We start from the raw sequence: 15,699 nt of genomic DNA, 5'->3' as shown, positions 1-15,699 counted from the left end.
TTAGCTGGCTAGCTCACATTAAAGAAAATTATTCTTCTCCTTTTTCAAAGCCATACTAATTTGGAAGCCAGTAAAATAAAATCTTATCCTCTTAAAAGAAGAGGTCAAAGCAGCTTTCCAACAGCAAAAGTAAATGTCCCAATGCCTGAACTTTGAAGTTCAGACTGAAAGTCACAGGAAAAGCCTTTAAGGTTCTTCTCTGCTCACTGCCTCCAATCACTCTAGATTATATTTTTATCTTTTCACAGCATTCCTGCAAACTTTGTTACATTTCTAAATTCACGGGAATTTAAAATGGTGGAAGGGTTCTCTTCTTTTCTAGGTCATCATAGTGTGTGTGGTTGCCTCTGTTCCTGAACTTTTCTTGAGACTCCCAGGATCAAATCATTCCTGGCCAAGAAACAGAAGAAGAATCGTCTAATTCCCCAGTGGATTCAGATGAAAATGGATAATGAGATCAAGTACAACTCCACTCCTGAAAGGAGACACTGGAGAAGAACCAGCTGAGTCAATAAGGACTCTCACATGCCATGGCACATGTGTTTATGCTGCACTGAGGTCATGAGCATCTTAGCACAGCAAGCAGAAAACATCACCACACATGGAGAGTTGGACATGTTTTATTGGGAACATGATTTTCCTCTTCGTTTTTCTGCTTCTGCACTAATAGACTGGTACAGAGAAAAATGTGAGTATACTGTTGTTTGAATTAATAAATCAAATGCAGAAAGGACATGCTTGCTACTGAAGGTGACAAGAGGGGCGCATGATAAAACAAAATCTAATTGGAGCAGATCAGGGCCATTTATAACTCTATAAATATTACAGTTCAAGAACATCAAAGAATTGCAGCATTATGAATGCAATAACCTTCAAACATTTTTAAAAGGTCAAATGATCTTTCATTAAGTGGTATATATAAATGATCTTAGTGGTATATACAGTACTGAATGGAAATTGTTTTGGAAATACCCAACAAATCTGTAAAGGGCCCATGGAAACAAAGTTTTCTACTAATATGCTTGATTTCCCAAAGTGGCAACTGAAACTATTTCTTTACTAGAAAATAACAATGAAACTATATAGAACTTACCTCGTAATACTCCCCAAACTCTGTTGGCAGTGAGCGTGGCCACTGGTCCTTTCACCAGTAAAGTATCTGTATTGGAAAAAAGAAAAAAATGTCTCTTGTTGGTGACAGATGGTAACATTTTACATTATATACAAATATCAAATCATTATGCTGTAAACCTGAAACTAATATAATGTTATGTCAATTATACCTCAAAAACCCAGGAAAGAATAAAAAGTCCTCTGCTTCATCATCACCCTGCACGGCCACCAGCACTCAGGGTGGCGCGTGACAGCTGGTGACACCTAGGGAAAACAGGTCTATCCACAGCGAGTCATCGGGTGACAGTCTTCTGACGAGGTAGCTTTTCCATCAGAACAGAGTCCTGAGTTCGGCTTATGTGTAAAAATGGACAGAAATACTGACTCACCACGTTGTGAAAGGGGAGTGAACACAGTGTCGTAAGATAATCATACTCCAAAAACAAGCAAGCTCACAGAAGGACAGAGAAGACTCTTGGTTACCAGAGGCGGGTGGTAACTGGACAAAGGCAGGCAAAAGGTACTCACTTCTGGTTATAAGATAAATGAGTACCAGGGACGTAATGCACAACATGATGAACAGTTAGCACGGCTGTGTGCTATACACGAAAGCTGTCCAGACAGTAAATCGTAAGAGTTCTCATCAAGAAAAAATGTTTTTCTGTCTTTAATTTTGTATGTACATGAGATGACGGTCACTAATTTCCTGAGACGATCATTTCACGACGTATGTGAGTCGGATCACTGCACTGCACACCTGGACCTGCACGGTGCTGGGTGTCAGTTGTGCCTCAGTGAAACTGGAAGGAAGAATGTTTGCTTTTTCCTTCAATGATACACAGTACATTTCCCAAAACATATCATTGTATTTCTGGATCATTCTTTTCTCCTGAGCTCCAAACCTGTTTCTCCAACTGCCTTCTGTATATCCTCACTTAGAAGTCCCGTGAAAAGTGAAAGTTGCTCAGTCCTGTCCCACTCTTTGCAATCCCCTTCTCCAGGGGATCTTCACAAACCAGGAATCAAACCAGGGTCTCCTGCACTGCAGGCGAATTCTTTACCAGCTAAACTACCAGGGAAGCCCCAGAAATCTCGGAGGTTCTTCCTTAAACTCCACAAGCCCCAGATTGAACTCTTCCCTCTTCTCACTTGCTGGGCTCTGGACTCATCCTCTCCTCACTCCAGCCAGCCGAGTAGCTCAAGTCAGGAACCTGGGTGTCGTCTCCATGATTCCTCATTCTCCCTTACTGGAGAGTTCTCTCCCGCTACCCCTCTATAGAGCAGGGTCTTACTTAAGCTAAGAATTTAAGTCAAAAGGGAAAACTCCTCAGTGCCCATAATTCTTTGATGAAGCCTCTGGTATCAGTCTTGCACTCTGTAAGACCAGAGATTTCTCTACTCCAGCCCTTCTCTCCCTGTGCCCCCTACTTGCCCCGTACCTAATACCCCTAACGTTGTCCTGAATCTTCTTAACACTCACTTGCTTGGATCTTGCTTGTTGTCCAGAATCTGCCTTCCAACGCAGGGGACAGGAGTTCAATCTTTGGTTGGGGAGCTAAGGTCCCACATGCCGAGGTGCAACTGAGCGCACGCACTGCAACTAGAGGCTGTCCCAACAGTCATTTCAGTGTTGAGAGAGCTTTCTCGTGGGCTCATCCACAGACAAAGTAAGGCACCAGAAGGCACAGAGAGGTGGAAAGCTAAAGGGATGAGACCGGGAAGACTCTGCAACAGCAGACACTCGAGGCCTGCAGGTTCATGATTTAACATGGTATCTCTGCTTCATCCTCACCCTGCACCACCATCACCCAGGCTGTTGCCTAACAGTTGGCTACACATAGGGAAAACAGCTCTATCAACAGCCAACAATCCGGTGACAATCTTCTGACAAGGAAGCCTTTCCATCAGATGAACAGTTGAGAGTTAGCTAAAGGCCAGGCTAAGAATGGTATTGCTGTTATGACCACAGTCGAATCATGATTCCTCCCCGCTATTAAATCCTTAGTTTAAGCTCCCTAAATAGAACTCACCATTTCACTGGTCACGGTTTAAAAGCCAGTTTTTGCCACATTCCACTTCTGAGATCTCCTGGAATCAGTCAGCACAAAGACTCGTCTAAACCATTAACAGGTGGCATATACCTGATGCCAGTTATTCCCAACAGCTGAGGACTGGCTGATACTTAAAAGGATTCTGATTCAACCCAATGCAAAAGCCACACAGATAAAGCCATAAGGAGGAGATTGTGTTTCCTGAATATACGGACAAATAAGCTATAGAATTTTTATTTCAAAGCCGAATTCTTAGTCTTAACACTGATAGGCTCCCTGAGGTGAAACGAAGGCATCTCTCTTTCAGTTATCCCTTTCTATACTTTTTGCACCACACTGCTGTTTTGAAGGGTTTACATGCAAATAACAGCAATGGATTCCTCTTTTTAAAATAATAAAATGTTATAGGTAAGACTGAAATCCCCCGTGAGATGCCCACTGAACTGCCCCTTCTAGCCTTAGAGGAAACAGCAGGGCCTTCCCTGGGCGCTGCTATGTCCACGCGACAAGAAACGGAATGCTGCTTTACGTGCACCTTCCTGCAGATGCTGCTATATAAACGGGACCCTCCTGCACACAGTGTGATGTGTCTTCCCTTGCCCAGCTCAGCAGTTTATCTTGGCAAGTCCTCCGTGTCGTTCTGTCTCCACTTCTTCTTTAAGTACTGTGTGTATTGGCGTGTGCTGCACTGGGTCGTCACTGCTGCGCGTGGGCTTTCTCTTGCTGCGGCGGGCGGGGACTCCTCTCGAGTGGCAGTGCGCGGGGGTCTCGCTGTGGTCGTCTCTCTTGTGCAGAGCACAGGCTCTCAGGCACGCAGGCTTCAGTCGCCTGGCACATGGGCGCAGTAATTGTGGCTGTGGGGTTTAGCTGCTCCTCAGCATATGGGATCTTCCCAGATCAGGGGGTGAAACGCGCGTCCTCTCTATTGGCACGCAGATTCTTAAACACTGGACCACTAGAGAAGCCCTGTAACTCCACTTGTTCATTCTCAATTGTTGAAGAGTATTCTCTAGTGTCAACTGACAAGATATATGCAGCCATTCTTCTAGTGGAGAACACTTCGTTTTGCTTATAAACATTCACTGTGGCAGACAAACCACACAGAGCATTCTTGATATATGTAATGACTTCTCTATGGTAGAAATCAGTCTACATCTGGTTCTGAGGAGATGCCTGTTTTTATTTTACTTGATGCTGCTGTTAACACTCGTCAGTTTCTCCAAGATTTCCTCATACCCTTTGGACAATGGTTGATATCTTGTTATTTCCATTTGTGTGTTACTTCTATCATCATCATCAACTAGTTTAAAACTACTTTATCCTTTAACCAGAATATTTCATGGGTAGCTTATCTCCAGAAGTCTCTCTTTCAGAAAAATGCGGTTTGCAAAGCTGAATGCAAGACAGACTGTAACTCCCCAGCCTCGACACATTCCATTGTTTGGATTTTACAATATGTCATTGTACTGCCAGTCAGCAAAGATTCCTTGCTAATTTACTGATCATTTCTCAATTCAGATTGCAAAATCTAATTCATAAAGTGTCTGAGTGCTGTCAACTCACATGACTAATGTGGCAAACCGTCCTGTTTCTCTTCTAAGAACAGCCACAGAATGGAAGAGAAATGAAGTTCTTTTGCAAAAAGATGTATCAAGGCATCAAGAAATCTTATCTCTAATCTAACCAAAAGGATGAAGAGATGGACTCTAACTGTCTGTGAAGCAGTCTGAGAAAAAAGGGGTTACTCTTTTCTCTAAGATGTGCATTTTCCTTTCTATTTTGACACCTGACTCACCAGCCTGCTCTTTCTGCACTCATCTTAAATCACCCATTCATTGCTCCTCTTTGATTCCTTGATACAATTCCACGTAATTTCCAGTTGGTACATGGTATGAAAAAGGTCTGCCCATCTGTTTATTCTTTCTAGAACAAGTTAGGAAAAGCCTTGGAGAATAATATTTTATGCAAACAAAAAATCACGTAGCTTAATGTTGATTATATTTTCAATCAATATAAATGAAGGTGGAATATAAATATAATACAACATAAATATAAATGAAAAGTGGAAAACTTCATCCCTCTCAGTTCTGCATTATCTATGTGTCAACTTAATTATAAACAGAAATCATGTCAGGACTTCTCTGGAGGTCCAGTGGTTAAGACTCTGTGTTTCCACTGCAAGGGGCACAGGTTCAACACATGGTCAGGGAACTAAGATCACACATACTGTGCCCAAAAAAAAGAAGGAAAGAAAGATCATACCTATAAACACAGGCTTAATTTCAAAATAAACTATCTAGATGTCTTAAATTAAGGGATAAGCCAAGTAAGTTTTGGCACATCCATACAGTTGGTTGAACATTATTCAGCCACTAAAAATGCTGTCATTGAAAAATATTTATTGAAATTCATGCTCATACGCAAAAAAGAGGCTTCCCAGGCTGTGCTGGTGGTGAAGAACTCGCATGCCAATGCAGGAGACATGAGAAATGTGGGTTCAATCCCTTGGTTATGACGATCCTCTGGAAAAGGAATGGCAAACCACTCCTGTGTTCTTGCCTGGGAAATCCCATGGACAGAGGAGTCTGGCAGAGTACAGTCCATGGGGTCTCAAAGAGTCAGACACGACTGAAGCAACTTAGCATAGCACATGCAAAAAGGAAAAACAGAAAAACCACATGTACAGAACTAGACCCCTTTTTCATGCCATTCTTTATCTTATGCTTTTATTTATATGTATATAAAACATTCAAATGTATTACTCTGCAAAAAAAAAAAAATCTAAGTAACAAAGGTTAACTCTGAGTGCCAGGATTATGAATAATTTAATTCCTCCTCTTCACTTACTGTACTTAAAGATTTCCTGCAATGATTATGTTTTAGTTTTGCCATCAGACTTTTAACAGTAATTATTTAGTTATTTATTATTGCCAGTGTGCAGCATGTGGGACTTTGGTTCCCCATCCAAGGATCAAACCTGTGCTCCCTGCAGTGGAAGTGCAGAGTCTTAACCACTGGACCACCAGTGAAGTTCCCTCATGGTTATTTTTTAAATAATAATTATAAACTCACTGGTTAAGAGCTCACAATAGTTCATGGAGTAGAGTCAGCTTCTGGCCCTGGAGTCTATAACAAGCAGCTTTGTGTATAGTCCATCCCCATGACACAGGTACTCACAAGACTCATCCGAAGTGATGCTGGGGAAACTGTCACACTCTGGGTCCATGATGACTGAGACTTCAAGTTTCTGTAACTCCATTTCCCTTGGAATATTATCAGAGCCAAGAGGCCACTTGTAGAAACCAAAAATATAGTCATAATATCTGTATGAGAGAGATATTCAAACAAGTTTTTAAACCATTGTTGTTCATTCGCTATGTTGGGTCTGACTATATGACTACACACCAGGCTGCCCTGTCTTTCACGAGGTGTGTGAAGCTGGGTGTGCAAGCTCATTCTGACTAGTGATGGGGGAGGGCGGGGAGGAGGGGAGGAGGAAGCTTCCTCTCCGAGGTGAGCACCAAGAAGAAAAGTTTCTCTGTATGTGACACCTACACAAGTATCAGCCAAACCAAAGAAAGCAGGTCAGAGATGACGAGAATACAGATTTCCTAACGATACTGTTGAGCCATGTATCCAACTAGCCCTGAAATCCTGCCTGCTTTTGGACTTCTCAATGTGTGAGATTCTTTACCATCTGAGCCACCAACAACTGAATAGTTCAAGTTTGAGAAAGGAGGAGACAGGGCTGTCTGCTGTCACCTGTTTGCTTAATCTCTATGCTGAGCACACCATGAGAAACGCCAGGCTGGATGAGTTACAAGCTGAAATCAAGATAGGTGGGAGAAGCTCAGATACATGGATGATGCCACTCTAAGGGCAGAAAGAGAAGAGGAACTAGAAAGCCTCCTGATGAGGGTGAAGGAGGGGAGAGAAAGAGCTGGCTTAAAACTAAACATTAAAAACACTAAGATCATGCCATCTGGCCCCATTACGTGGTGGTTGAGACACTAAGTCGAGTCTGACTCTTACGACCCCGTGGACAGAGGAGCCTGCAAGGCTCCAGGCAAGAATATTGGAGTGGGTTGCCATTTCCTTCTCCAGAGAATCTTCCCGACCCAGGGATTGAACCAGGGTCTCCTGCTTTGCAGGCAGATTCTTTATCAAATGAGCTACTGGCCCCATTACTTCATGGAAAATAGAGGGGGGAAAAGTTGAAGTCAGTGACAGATTTCATCTTCTTGGGTTCTAAAATCACTGTGGATGGTGACTGTAGCCATGAAATTAGAAGATATTTGTTTCTTGGCAGGAAAGCTATGACAAACCTAGACAAGTGTGTTGAAAAGCACAGACATTACTCTGTAGGAAGGTCTGTATAGTCAAGGCTGTGGTCTTCCCAGTGGTCACGTATGGTTGTGAGAGTTGGACTGTAAAGAAGGCAGAGCACCAAAGAATTGATGCCTTCAAACTGTGCTGCTGAAGACTCCTGAGAGTCCCTTAGACAGCAAGGAGATCAAACCAGCCAATCCTAAGGGAGACCAACCCTGACTATTCACTGGAAGGACTGATGCTGAAGCTGAAGCTCCACTATTTTGGTCATCTGATGTGAACAGCTGACTCATTGGAAAAGTCACTGATGCTGGGAAAGATTGAGGGCAGAAGAAGAGGATGTCATAGGATGAGATGGCAGGATGGAATCACCAAGGCAACAGATATGAACTTGGGCAAACTTCAGAAGATGGTGAGGGACAGAGGTCTGGCCTGCTGTCTCCATGAGGTCACGGAGAGTTAGACACAACTGGGCAACTGAATGACAACATGTGAGATAACAGGTTTTCTTTTTGCTCAAGCCAGACTGAGTAGGGGCTCCTGTCACCTTCCAACCAAAGTATCCCAACTATCCCAAGTATCTTCCAACCAAAGAATCCTCACTAGGGCCTGGAAAATTTACATTCTGCTGGTACCTGACTCGGAGAAGGTAATGGCACCCCACTCCAGAACTCTTGCCTGGAAAATCCCATGGATGGAAGAGCCTGGTATGCTGCAGTCCATGGGGTCGCTCAGAGTCGGACACGACTGAGCGACTTCACTTTCACTTTTCACTTTCATGCACTGGAGAAGGAAATGGCAACCCACTCCAGTGTTCTTGCCTGGAGAATCCCAGGGACAGGGGAGCCTGGTGGGCTGCCGTTGATGGGGTCTCACAGAGTCGGACACAACTGAAGTGACTTAGCAGCAGGAGCAGGTACCTGACTATCAGAGGAAGAGGGTAGGAAATAAACATTTGAAGGTACTAGAAGATAAAAGATCACATAGTCTTCAAAGCCTAAGATATGCAACAGATTCTGAGAAGCCAGAAGGCTGCATAAGCTACTTACATATAAGACTGTCTGGTGTTTTTTCCAGGGAAGTAAGGAGAGATGGTGGAGAAGGCAATGGCTCCCTACTCCAGTACTCTTGCCTGGAAAATCCCATGGACGGAGGAGCCTGGTGGGCTGCAGCCCATGGGGTCACTGAGAGTTGGACACGACTGAGTGACTTCACTTTCACTTTTCACTTTCATGCATTGGAGAAGGCAATGGCAACCCACTCCAGTGTTCTTGCCTGGAGAACCCCAGGGACAGGGGAGCCTGGTGGGCTGCCGTGTATGGGGTAGCACAGAGTCGGACACAACTGAAGTGACTTAGCAACAGCAAGGAGAGATGAGAAAGTTCTGATGAACTTGGAAGTATATGGAAGATAACCAGTGACTTCCATATAACCAGTTAACCACAGTGAAACCGGTAAAGGTGCTGAGGAAAACCATTAGCTTAGGAAAATCTTTTTATAATTTAAAAATACATTATTTATTTACTTGGCAGGGCTGAGCATTAGTTCTGGCCTGTGGGATCTAGTTCCCCTACTGAGGACTGAACCTGGGCCCCTGCATTGGCAACGTCCAGGAAGTCTAAGCCCCTGGACCACCAAGGAAGTCTCAATCAAAAAATCCTGACAGATTCAAAAGGAAATGAAGATCACTAAACTGTATAGCTAAAAATGGTTAATACAGCAATCCTAAGATTATGGCATCTGGTCCCATCACTTCATGGGAAATAGATGGAGAAACAGTGGAAACGGTGGCTAACTTTATTTTTCTGGGCTCCAAAATCACTGCAGATGGTGACTGCAGCAATGAAATTAAAAGACACTTACTCTTTAGAAGAAAAGTTATGACCAACCTAGATAACACATTCAAAAGCAGAGACATTACTTTGCCAACAAAGGTCCATCTAGTCAAGGCTATGGTTTTTCCAGTGGTCATGTATGGATTTGAGAGTTGGACTGTGAAGAAAGCTGAGCGCTGAAGAATTTATGCTTTTGCACTGTGGTGTTGGAGAAGACTCTTGAGAGTCCCTTGGACTGCAAGGAGATCCAACCAGTCCAGTCTAAAGGAGATCAGTCCTGGGTGTTCATTGGAAGGACTGATGCTAAAGCTGAAACTCCAGTACTTTGGCCACCTGATGAGAAGAGTTGACTCATTGGAAAAGACTCTGATGCTGTGAGGGATTGGGGGCAGGAGGAGAAGGGACGACAGATGGTGACATGGCTGGATGACGTCACCGACTCAATGGACATGAGTTTGAGTAAACTCCGGGAGTTGGTGATGGACAGGGAGGCCTGGTGTGCTGCGATTCATGGGGTTGCAAAGAGTTGGACACGACTGAGTGACTGAACTGAACTGAACTGAACTGAGGGCTTCCCAGGTCACGCTAGTGGTAAAGAACCCAGTTGCCAATGCAGGAGACACAGAGATGGTGGTTCTATCCCTGGGTTGGGAAGATCCCCTGGAGCAGGAAATGACAACCCACTCCAGTATTCTTGCTTAGAAAATTATATGGGTAGAGGTGGCTTAAGGGCTACAGTCCATGGGGCGACAACAAGTCAGACACAACTGAGCACATAGCAATCTTGTGTATATACTACCATAATTTAAAAAAAAATTTTAAAGGAAATTAAAGCTGTTGGCAGCTTTGAGTCAGGTGCTGGCTTGTCCCAAATAAAGAAATCTTGGCCCTAGATATCAGAACTCTAACAGAAAACTCTAGTTAATACAATGGTTTTCCCAGTAGTCATGTATGGATGTGAGAGTTGGACTATAAAGAAAGCTGTGTGCAGAATTGATACTTTCGAACTGAGGTGTTAGAGAAGACTCTTGAGAGTCCCTCGGACTGCAAGGAGATCCAACCAGTCCATCCTAAAGGAAATCTGTCCTGAATATTCATTGGAAGGACTGATGCTGAAGCTGAAACTTCAATACTTTGGCCACCTGATGCAAAGAACTGACTCATTTGAAAAGACCCTGATGCTGGGAAAGATTGAAGGCGAGAGGAAAAGGGGACGACAGAGGATGAGATGGTTGGATGGCATCATATATTCAATGGACATGAGTTTAAGTAAACCCTGGGAGTTTCTGATGGACAGGGAGGCCTGGCATGCTGCGGTCCATGGGGTCATAAAGAGTGGGACACAACTGAGCGACTGAACTGAATAGAAAACTCTAAGGGATCGGACTCAATAGTATCCAAGGTGCATGTGAACAGTCAGTAGCTCCATCGTCTCCACCTCTTTGCAACCCTATGGACTGTAGCCTGCCTGGCTCCTCTGTCCATGGAATTCTCCAGGCAAGATACTTGAGAGGGTAGCCACTCCCTTCACCAGGGGATATTCCTGACCCAGGGATTGAACATGGCTCTCCTGCATTGGAGGCAGATTCCTTACCATATGAGCCACCAGGGAAGCCCATTTTAGCTTGTCAGGATCTGAAACTAAAATTTCAGTTAACCAAGGAGAGAAAAAGGCAAGAAGAAAAAGAAAAAACTGGCATGTAATCTTGTTCTAAAAGCTAAGGAAGCAGCCACGTACCAGACAGACAGAACTCTGCCTGCAAAATGCATACTGTTTCAAAGCAGGGGTTGATACAAGTGGGTTCTTCAGGAGACAGGAGCCATGAGGATCTGAACACACTGGGGCTTCGGTTTTACCTGTTCTCCATGGCCTACACATTCTAGAACACCCCATCATCTCTAAACCTTTTCAACGCCATCATGCCTTTTCTCTGAAACAATAAAGGCCCCTCCTTGCTTCCTAGAACACTCTCCTGAATGCTTTCAAGTCTCAGCCATAAGGGCTAATGTTTTATAGCCTGCTTCCTAACATGCAGGGTATAATTAATAGCTGCTTGCCACACAGGGCACAAATTAGTTACGCAAAGTCCTCAGATAACTCCCTGCACTCCCTTAGAATGCCAAGCCTTGTTTTTCAAACCATCTCACAGCTTATTCAAGTTCTGCTTATCTAACCATGGTTGCCTTACATCATCCACGCTTTCTTGCCATACTCATACCATTCAGCTTATCACTGTGTCCTTGTTTTACTAGCACAGAAGGAAAATCCAGTTTTACGAACTGAGTCCCAGGGCAAATGAGATGTGTTTATTTTTAAAAGATTCCCAAGTCAAGATCTTCCATTAAATGGCCTTCAGGTACTTTTTCCTTCTCAATATCCCAAGGCAAGTAATCAACCACCTTGATGCTACTTCTTCATCCAGACTCTAGCCATTCTGACCTAATGGCAGATTCAACACCAAAGGCTCCCTAGAGTATGCATCCAAAATGAGGGTAACATGGTCCCTCTTCTTATCTAGTGGTTCCCAACTGAAGGAGAAGAAACCATCTCTGCCATCGACTTCGTAAGTCTCTGCGGCCTAAGCCTAAGTCCAAGGCCTAGCTGGGGTCAGCAGGTGCTAATTTGACTAGTCCTGCATTTACCTCCCAGCTGCGTGGTGTCCTGCAAGCACAATTAAGCTCTAACGACCTCAGGGAACAAGGACCAAAATCTGAGGGAGGGAAGGACCTGTACAGTGGGCACCAAACCACACTCCTTCAGGGCACCTTTAGGACAGTCCTGCCCTTTAGGACAGGTCGAAGACTGAGGCTTCTTGAGACATCTCCCCAAGGGCAGTCGCCTTGCACACGGTGTAGTTAGCAAAGCTAGCGCTGTGGCACACCACCACAAATCAACTCCTACTGTTGCTCAGTCAGTAAGTCGTGTCCCACCCTTTGTGACCCCAGGGACTGTAGCCCGCCAGGCTCCTCAGTCCATGGGGCTTTTCCAGGCAAGAATGCTGGAGTGGTTGCCATCTCCTCCTCCAGGGGATCTTCCCCACCCAGGTAGGGATGGAACCCATGTCTCTTGTGTCTCCTGCATTGGCAGGCAGATTCTTTCCAGCTGAACCACCAGAGAAGCCCCACCCCACACCCGCCAATCAACTTGATATCAATTTTATAAAAAAAAAGAAAAAGCTAGTACTGTGGGCTGCCTCCCTACTACACAATTCACCCTGTGGCCAATGAGGTTACAGACCTGAGGCTGGAGGGCTGAGAGGTGCTAAGGATCTAAACAGGAAGCTGGGAGAGCAAGCACATAAGTGTTTCTGGCAAACAAAAGGAGAAGCAGGTACTGCAGCGCAGTGACATACCAAAGTCGTTAGGAGAAACTATCCAGCACTTTGCATGGAACAGGGATTTTGGAAGGGAAGGGGAGTTTGGGGCAATGCTTCAACCTTAGGACTTTCTGCCACCTGAACTGTTACCAGATTGGGGGAGGAGAGATTGCCTATCAACGACAAGCCACTTCGGGAAACCCCTAGTCCCCAAACTTTAAGAACCCATCTTTCTCTTAGAACTCCCTCCAGATAAACTGCCTTTAACCCTCCATCCACTCCATTCTCCGAGGCGAACATGGCCACAAACTCTGAGCACCCTACTCCTTCCGCTCAATATCCTGCACCCAAAACAGGGTTCCAGAGCACCCAGGAAGTCCCTTAGGAGGCGGGGGTGAGGGCAGGGGACGGGAGGTCAGGGGAAGAGCTTGGGTTTCAGTCCCTGCTGGTTCAAGCGGGCTCTGCTCTCTTCTAGACCCGTGACTGGTCTGGTCACTGGCCGGTTCACCTGTCAAATAGGGGCAAGAGCGTCGGCCAGGCTGGATGGCTGTGCAGGTGGTAAGAGGCTCTCAGGCTCGCCTCCTCTCGGCCCCCGCGCCTGCGCTGCGTCCCAGGGTGGTCCGTCCCTCCCCGTCCCGGGGTCTCCAGGTTCCCTCCCTGGCCGCCCGTCGGGAGCGCTCACCGCCGAAACGCTTCCTGCAGGACTGCGCAGGAGGGGCCAGCCTTGGAAGTGGGGCTGTGCCCGAAGAAGTCGTTTCTGGGTGAGAGATAAAGCAAGCGCGGGGTCGTCATCACAGAGAGAGGCAGGGGCCAAAGATTCAGGTCCCGCGAAGCAGAGAGGCGCGGGGTCTGCGTCCTTCGCGTCCCCAGCGCCGCCTGCACTACCAGCCCCGCCAGCAGCGCCAGCAGCCCGGGTAGCCTCAGCCTCCCCAGCCCGCGTTGCTCCATGGATGCTCAGCTGCTCTCTACCCGGCAACCCCGTAAGCACCGGCCGCCGCCTCGGCTCCTGATCCCGCCGGAGTCCCGGGGGCGGCGCGTGGAGCGAGCGAGTCCGAGAGTCAGCTGACTGTGCTCCGCCTCCAGAGGGCTTGGGCAGCCTTGCGGGCCAGCGCCCGGCCGCAGCAGCCGTCCGCCCACAGCCCAACCCGGGTTTCTTCCCTGCCCAAACTTCCCACTGGTAGCGCTGGGGTTCTTGCAGCAGCTCGCCTCAGTGAAACTGCAGAACGGACGCCCAACTTCCTCCCGCCCCTAACACCAAATAACCAGGGGTGGTTCAGTTCAGTTCAGTTCAGTCGCTCAGTCGTGTCCGACTCTTTGCGACCCCATAAATTGCAGCACGCCAGGCCTCCCTGTGCATCACCAACTCCCGGAGTCCACCCAAACCCATGTCCATCGAGTCGGTGATGCCATCCAAACATCTCATCCTCTGTCGTCCCTTTCTCCTCCTGCCCTCAATCTTTACCAGCATCAGGGTCTTTTCAAATGAGTCAGCTCTCCATATCAGGTAGCCAAAGGATTGGAGTTTTAGCTTCAACATCAGTCCTTCCAATGAACACACAGGACTGATCTCCTTTAGGATGGACTGGTTGGATCTCCTTGCAGTCCAAGGGACTCTCAAGAGTCTTCTCCAACACCACAGTTCAAAAGCATCAATTCTTCGGCGCTCAGCTTTATTCACGGTCCAACTCTCACATCCATACGTGACCACTGGAAAAACATAGCCTTGACTAGATGGACCTTTGTTGGCAAAGTAATGTCTCTGGTTTTGAATATGCTGTCTAGGTTGGTCATAACTTTCCTTCCAGGGAGTAAGCGTCTTTTAATTTCATTGCTGCAGTCACCATCTGCAGTGATTTTGGAGCCCAGAAAAATAAAGTCTAACACTGTTTCCCCATCTATCTGCCATGAAGTGATGGGACCGGATGCCATGATCTTAGTTTTCTAAATGTTGGGCTTTAAGCCAACTTTTGCACTCTCCTCTTTCACTTTCATCAAGAGGCTCTTTAGTTCTTCTTCACTTTCTGCGTAAGGATGGTGTCATCTGCATATCTCAGGTTATTGATATTTCTCCCGGCAATCTTGTTTCCAGCTTATGTTTCCATCTATCAACTGGCAAAGAGGTTCTCCTTAACCAAACTTTAGTCAGGCTCTCTTAAACCCTCTTCTTGACTAGCATAGCCCAGTTCTAGCAAGGATCCTGAGAAGTTAATGAATTAAGAATCTCCCACCACCACCCTTGATATGGGATCACCCTGGGATCCTGTAGCAAGAATTCTATTAGGTTGGTTTGGCAAGAATCTCCCTTACTCTTGATGTCTCCTCTTCACAATTCTCTGTCCACAGACCACGGCTGCCCTCTGCTCATTGGCTATAAAACCCCAGCTGTCTTTCTTGTCTTCAGAGTTGAGCCTGACTTCTCTCCCCTATTGTGATTGCCTTGGCACCTCCTTCAATAGTCCTGAATGTCTGAATAATTTTTTTAAAAAAATAACTTATTCACACAGTATTTTTGGATCAATCATCCCTGAGGAGTGAGGGGCAAGGCGACAATAGGCAATTTATTTCTAGCTAAGGCTTTTTTTTTTTTTGGCCTCAACATGTGGTATGTGTGAACTTAAATCCTAACCCGCTGCACTGGAAGTTTAGAGTCTAAATCACTGTCCACCAGAGAAGTCCCTCTAGCTCAAGTTTATGGATAGATAATTTATCAGTCCCTGGTAAAATCCTTGGGCTTCCCTGGTGGCTCAGCTGATGACACATCTACCTGCAATGCGGGAGACCTGGGTTCAATCCCTGGGTTGGGAAGATCCTCTGGAGAAGGAAAAGGCTGCCCACTGCAGTATTCTAGCCTGGAGAATTCCATAGTCCAGGGAGTCACAATAAGTCACTGAGCAACTTTCACTTTCAAGGCTTAGTTTCAGGGAAGAGAATCCACTCCCCTTAGTGTTAACAGAAAGGAATTAAATACAGGATATCAAGTGGCTCACAGAAACTTGAGAGAGCTGAAGAACGTGACTCTTGGCTGAAATTCCCAGAATTGTGACTAGGGTCCCA

The 15,699-nt window shown here is 45.9% G+C and overlaps 1 protein-coding gene across 1 annotated transcript in view; it reads right to left on the bottom strand.

Annotated features, from left to right (window-relative positions):
- Positions 1 to 13,679, bottom strand: part of LOC786974 (beta-hexosaminidase subunit beta) — a 34,919-nt gene extending 21,240 nt beyond the window's left edge. Inside the window, exons 1-3 of the mRNA XM_024981430.2 lie at positions 13,328 to 13,679; positions 6,342 to 6,487; positions 1,094 to 1,159 (exon numbers count right to left, since the gene is read on the bottom strand). Of these exons, the coding sequence (XP_024837198.1) occupies positions 1,094 to 1,159; positions 6,342 to 6,487; positions 13,328 to 13,593 (478 nt within the window). The 5' untranslated portion in view covers positions 13,594 to 13,679. The remainder of the gene's footprint in view (positions 1 to 1,093; positions 1,160 to 6,341; positions 6,488 to 13,327) is intronic.
- Positions 13,680 to 15,699: the final 2,020 nt, after the last annotated feature.

Source organism: Bos taurus, chromosome 20 (genome assembly GCF_002263795.3).
Source record: "Bos taurus isolate L1 Dominette 01449 registration number 42190680 breed Hereford chromosome 20, ARS-UCD2.0, whole genome shotgun sequence".
NCBI classification, from domain to species: Eukaryota; Metazoa; Chordata; class Mammalia; order Artiodactyla; family Bovidae; genus Bos; species Bos taurus.
Note: the sequence above shows the minus strand (reverse complement) of the source record. Positions and strands in the feature narration are given on the sequence as shown.